The 6,695-nt window shown below is 42.0% G+C and overlaps 1 protein-coding gene across 1 annotated transcript; it reads left to right on the forward strand.

Annotated features, from left to right (window-relative positions):
* Positions 1-257: 257 nt before the first annotated feature.
* LOC115797200 (tripartite motif-containing protein 16-like) lies at positions 258-3,113 on the forward strand. The gene has a single exon (XM_030753715.1). It carries the CDS (start codon positions 308-310, stop codon positions 1,979-1,981), a length of 1,674 nt encoding a protein of 557 aa, XP_030609575.1. The 5' UTR covers positions 258-307; the 3' UTR covers positions 1,982-3,113.
* Positions 3,114-6,695: the final 3,582 nt, after the last annotated feature.

Here is a 6,695-nt window from a genome sequence, read left to right on the forward strand (position 1 = left end):
CCCACCTGTAACATGAATTTCTGAATGTATTCTGCTGCAGAAAGAAGAGTAAACACTGCTTCAATCTGCTCCTCTTCCTGGAATGAAGCACAGCCTGATAACTCCTCCCTCTTCACCTCCTCTCTGTTTTCTCGTTCCCTCCCCTTCAGATCTGCAGTTTGAAGATGGGTGTAACCAACATGTGGTGACGTGTCAGAGCTGACAGGCTCCATTCACTGCAGAAACACATGCTGCTGAGATCAGAGCTCAGACTAGTTTCAGTTATAAGGAAGTGAAACTCACACAGTCACTGACACTGAGAGGAGAAATGGCGCAGAAAGGAGTTCAGCTGGACGGAGAAACCTTCTCTTGTTCCATCTGTTTGGATCTACTGAAGGATCCGGTGACTACGAGCTGTGGACACAGCTACTGCATGAACTGTATTAAAAGATTCTGGGATGAAGAGGAGGAGAAGAAGAAAATCCACAGCTGCCCTCAGTGCAGGAAGACGTTCACACCGAGGCCTGTCCTGGAGAAAAACATAATGTTGGCAGTTTTACTGGAACAGCTGAGGAAGACTGGACTCCAAGCTGCTCCAGCTGATCACGGCTATGCTGGACCTGAAGATGTGGCCTGTGATGTCTGCACTGGGAGGAAGCTGAAAGCCACCAAGTCCTGTTTGGTCTGTGTGATTTCCTACTGTGAAAAACACATTAAGCTTCATTATGAATCTGCTGCCTTTGAAAAACACAAGCTGGTGGCCCCCTCCAAGAAGCTCCAGGAGAACATCTGCTCTCGTCATGATGAGGTGATGAAGATTTTCTGTTATACTGATCAGCAGAGTATCTGTTATCTCTGCACAATGGATGAACATAAAGGCCATGAAACAGTCCCAGCTGCAGCAGAAAGGACTGAGAAGCAGAAGGAGCTCGAGGTGAGACGACTAAACATCCAGCAGAGAATCCAGGACCGAGAGAAAGATGTGAAGCTGCTTCAACAGGAGGTGGAGGCCATCAATGGCTCTGCTGATAAAGCAGTGGAGGACAGTGAGAAGATGTACACTGAGCTGATCCGTCTGATCCAGAAAAGAAGCTCTGATGTGAAGCAGCAGGTCAGATCCCAGCAGGAAACTGAAGTGAGTCGAGTCAAAGAGCTTCAGGAGAAGCTGGAGCAGGAGATCGCTGAGCTGAAGAGGAAAGACGCCGAGCTGGAGCAGCTCTCACACACAGAGGATCACAACCAGTTTCTACACAACTACCCCTCACTGTCAGCACTCAGTGAGTCTACACACTCATCCAGCATCAATATTGGTCCTCTGAGGTACTTTGAGGATGTGACAGCAGCTGTGTCAGAGACCAGAGATAAACTACAGGACATCCTGAGAGAGGAATGGACAAACATCTCACTGAGAGTCACTGAAGAGGATGTTTTACTGTCACCATCAGAGCCAAAGACCAGAGCTGGATTCTTAAAATATTCACATGAAATCACACTGGATCCAAACACAGCACACAGAAAGCTGTTATTATCTGAGGGGAACAGAAAAGTAACAAGAATGAAACAACAACAGTCTTATTCTGATCATCCAGACAGATTCACTGTATGGTGTCAGGTCCTGAGTAGAGAGAGTCTGACTGGACGTTGTTACTGGGAGGTGGAGTGGAGAGGGGGAGGAGTTGAAATAGCAGTCGCATACAAGAATATCAGCAGAGCAGGGAGCTCAGAGGAATGTGCTTTTGGATTCAATGACAAATCTTGGTCGCTACGTTGTTACTCAAACAGTTATAAATTTTTCTACAACAAAGTCCAAACTGACCTCTCAGGTCCTCGGTCCTCCACAGTAGGAGTGTACCTGGATCACAGAGCAGGTATTCTGTCTTTCTACAGCGTCTCTGAAACCATGACTCTCCTCCACAGAGTCCAGACCACATTCACTCAGCCACTCTATGCTGGAGTTTATCTTTATGATGGAGCCACTGCAGAGTTCATTAAGCTGAAATAGTCAGAAGTCATTGAGGGACAGTTGGTTAAAATGTGTGTTTCAGTTTCTTTGGTCTCCATCATTGTTGTGCTGTTTCTTCTCTGCACAGAGATCACCTGTCAGTCACTTTATGGCTGCTACTTTGACATCTTATTGTTTGTTGTCCACTTAATGATTGAGTTTGTTTGAACACAGAAATCTAAAACTGTGTTTCCATTTATCTTAAATGTTGTCAAATCACAGGAACACTGTTTCTCTGTGTTTGGCACAAAGATTCAAATATTTGGGGAAGAGGTCAGAGTGACGTGAGAAATTTATCTCAAAGAAATTCTGCTGCACACAAAAGTGTTTCTAGTTTGTACAAAGAAGGAAATAATTACAATCAAAGAGAGCAAACAATAATGAACCTCAGCTTTTTAAATGACCAAAAGATAACAGCAATGTTTTTGAAAATATCCTCACAGATCAAATGTTACACACTGGATAACAAATGATTTTGATCCTTCCTCTAGAAAAAAATAACACAACAACTGAAAGACCAACAAATAATATTGGAAAAAGTTTGTGAAGCTTCTTTGTTATTTTCTAATAAATAGATTTTATAGAGGGTCAGTCTGAAGAGTTGTTTCATGTAAACCTGCTTTGTGGAGTTTGTTTGATCTTCTGAACTGACAGGATTTTATTTCTTCTCTTTATCAAACCTGGTTTTTGAATTTTCATGTTTTGATTCAGAGAAGTTTTATTTGTGTGTGTTTGTCATTGTTGTTCTCTGGTTGTGTATCTCTTGAAATATCCAGCATGCAAAGCTGCATAAAAAGTAGTCTGCAGCAGTCAGTCAGTCCAGTTTGTGTAGAAAAAGAGTCAAATGAGGCCTTGTGAGCCTCATAAAGTGGAAAATCTTCACTTCTTGTACACAGACACACAAATCAGCAGATATGAGACCAGGTGGTGAAAAATCATGTTGACATGAGGAAATCAGGGAGGAGGAATTCATGTCAGGAAATTGATGAATAGTCTAAATGTTGTGACTGTGTTGGTGAGAGTAAAAGTGAGAAAGATCTGTAAATAAAATGATTCTACATTTGATTCTTCTTGCATGAACCCGTCTGTATTCAATGATGGATGTTAATAAAGTTGTACTGATACAACACCATCACTGATTCTGCTGATGGATCATTTTCACTTATTGATCCCTGATTAATATTCTGTGCAGGATAAAATAGGCCCAGACATGTTTTTAGGTTTCAGTTCAACTTGTTCATGTCTTTGGTTCAATCAAACTATCAGTAAAATATTTTTAATCCTAAATCAATGAAAATATTTTACTAAATGTAGTTGAAAAAATATGAAATGGAAACAAATGAGGAAAAATACTAAAAAGTACATTTGTGTAATAATTGTACTGAGGTTCAGTCCATCTGTGATGTTCAGGGTATTAATGTGGCCCACGGCACGTGAAGGGCACCAAATCAGGGGAGTGCCCACCTTACCAATTCACCACCGACTTGACCAACACCGTACCTGAAACATTCCACTTTAATAAAATAAGTTTAATATATAAATCCACAATTATCACAAATAAAGCTTTAAAGAAAGTTAAATGCTTAAAACACACACACACACACACACACACGCACACACACACACACACACACACACACACACACAATAGAAGTCCATACAGTAGCCCAACATTTAAAACAGTATTCGCTGCGGGGAATTAAAACGATGAAGAAACCCCAATGGTCATCACATCAAATGCATAGCAAAACACACTGCAAAAAAAAAACAAAAAAACGCAAAACATGTTTTATTCCCACCACTAGAACACATGTGAAAGGCAGAAAGAAAAAGGCTCACGCAAACGTCCTTGCAGCACTTACACTGTCAAAAAAACAAACAAACAAACAAAAAACAACACAGTTAGGCTCAATAATTTGGCCTGAATTAGACTTCTCGAGTCCTCGGTGGGGGTGCACCTGGATCATAATGCAGGTATTCAGTCTTTCTTTCATGTCTCCAACACCATGACTCCTGCACAGAGTCCAAACCACGTTCATTCAGCCGCTCCATGATGGATTTCGGATCTTTGAACTCGAGTTGGATAATCCAGTTCTTAAAAGTGCAACGTTTGCTTCCATGAAGAGGCTTAAGTGGAAGCAAACACTGAGGAACGCGCTCAAAGACACTTTATGTTCACTTTATTTCCGTCAAAAGATGTATCAGATATTTTATTATCTTTCACCTCTTCAAAGCACCTTTAAATGTAGCCTCACCTTACTGGTGCACTTCTGGTGAACCGCCTCTGTTGATAAGCTTAACCTGGATCTACGATGTATTTGTGGGCTTTCACAAGGGTCTGTGAGGATTTTCCTTCTGTCTCATTGACAGACAGCCGGTTCTTTTGTAGCCTGCAAAGGCGACCCACTCTGTGGTTCTAATTCTATGGGTTTGTCTTTTGCTGTGCTGTTTTAAATACACATTAATATTTGTTTTTCACTAATCTGTCGACATAATAAGTGACGGTATAAATGCAGTCTCACCTCATTTCCTTATTATCATCATTAATATATATGTATTTAATTAAATAATAAACTAGAAGCACGTCCGGTCCATATGCTGTGGCGCTGACCCTGATTGGAACTAAAACCCTTTGTATTAGCGCAGGTATGCTATTAGATGGGAGGGACAGTTTTTCTGCACCTTGCACGAATAATTCAGGAGCGTCTGCTGAGGCCTTTGTGTGTCTCACTCCAGCACGGTAGGTAGCGGTATGCGCTGGAAAAACTTTGGTTTCCGACCTCCTTGAAGGAAAAGGCGGAAGAGGACGAGGAGGAGGAGGCGATGATGTCTATGGTGATGAGGAGCTTCCGTGTCTTCGTCCCTCACGTTGCTGCTTTGTTGTGATCCGAGCAGAGTCGTGTTTCTGCTGCTCTGCTGCCTCCTTTGATACTGGACTCATTTCTTTATGCGGGAACCTTCGGTGTGAATCGCGTTTATGTCGCTACGCGGTTTTTTTGACGCATGTGTCAATTTCAGAAACTGGTTTTCATCCAAAGTTTTGAGTTTGCGCGCGCCAGTTCTGTGCGTCACGTGACCCGCGCAGCTGCGAGCGTGAATCCAGCAGACTCTGAAGTTCTCGGTGCCTCTTTTATTGTCTTTACAGGTATGTTTTTGTTCTTTTACTCTAACTTGTTTTACTAACTCTGCTTTAGATACCGGGGTTCAAATGCTGGTTTTTTTTTTTTTTTTTTTTTTGGGGGAAGGGGGGGTCCTTTTCAGTACTTTGTGATTACATGTTTATTTGCGAACAGAGAATTTGATGCTGTGTGGATTTTAAATGTACTGGGAGCCTACAGACCCAGGACATGCTGGAGAGATTATAATTCTGAGCCTGCCTCGGTGTTCCCCTTGGAGGAACTGGCTGGGGGGAGTGAAGTCTGGGCTTCTTTGTTTTAGACTGCTGTTCACCCCTACGACCCTAGGTGTTGTGCCAGACAGTGATCGTCTGCCAAAAGCGATTTCCAGTACTTGCCAAAAAAGGATTTCCTGTATTTAAACTGTTGTAAATGACTTGTTGGCCTATAATTTGTCAAACACATCTCTCATTACAGACTCAAACTCAGACTCTGTATATCTAGAGCTGATTCGGATCTTGGAGATGTATGTATCTGTTTCTGCACGGCGAAGGAACGAACCAAGAAGATTCGGATGAATTGGATTTTTTCACCACAGAGAGACCAGTAAGACTGAAGGCTGTCAACAAATTAATCAGTACAGTCTGTAGCAAAACAAGTCGTAGAATCAGGAATTTGGCCTCCTGGCGGCCTTGGACTGCCGCATATCAAAATGTCTCTGGGATGTTTGTAAACAGATGCTCTAAGCCCCCTCCGTCCTGTCTGCTTCTGACCTGTGTTGGACTGATCTCCCTGACCTAGCCACTGATGAACTCTACATCTTATCAGAACTGTTCGCTGAGGAGGGAGTTTGAGTCAGCCCCACAGTAGCCCCCCCGCCTCTGCTGGCTCCCCTTTCCATCCCTCCCACCCACCCTAGTGCTCCCATGCTATATGTTTCTGCTCTATCGCAGAGGTTTTTGTAACCTTATACTGTGCATATGTATACAAAGTATGAGATGATTTTTTTCCTCACTCATCCCTATATGTTTTCACTATTGTTTCTGTCTTTTTAATGGCAGCACCTCCAGAAGGGGGCAGCATGGCCACAGTTCACCTATCTCCCCATGTTTGTTCTGTTTGTCTTCTTTGATGGGTGTTCTGTTAACTGTAATTTCCCCATTGTGGGATCAATAAAGTATAAAGTATTAATGATATCATTTAATTTGAGACATAAACAACAATCTCGCCACAAGGTAAACGCTGTGATCGCTTTTTTAGCAAATTTTTGTATACTCTTGATTTATCTGAGTAAAAACGTTTCTTTTTTTATGACAGATTTGGCTGAGAGGGCTGTAGAAATTGCAACAAACATAACATTGCAGCTCTATAAAGATATTTTAAGTGGCCACAAAGGACTACATTGATTATAATGTAGGTACAATATTACAGTCATAAAGATACTTGAAAAAACAGGTAATTCCTTCGGAAATCACTTTTTGGCACAACACCAAATAAGCGGTAGAAAATAGATGAGGGATTTACTTACGGAGTCACTTTATTAGTTGCATCTTCTTACAACAGAAGAAAGAGCTGCCTTGGACTCATTTTGCCTGCAG

This window comes from Archocentrus centrarchus, chromosome 18 (assembly GCF_007364275.1).
Source record: "Archocentrus centrarchus isolate MPI-CPG fArcCen1 chromosome 18, fArcCen1, whole genome shotgun sequence".
NCBI lineage: Eukaryota > Metazoa > Chordata > Actinopteri > Cichliformes > Cichlidae > Archocentrus > Archocentrus centrarchus.

What these genes read in the sequence shown, in the direction of transcription:
- LOC115797200 (XM_030753715.1), top strand. Translation starts at nt 308, where the DNA reads ATGGCGCAGAAAGGAGTTCAGCTGGACGGAGAAACCTTCTCTTGTTCC.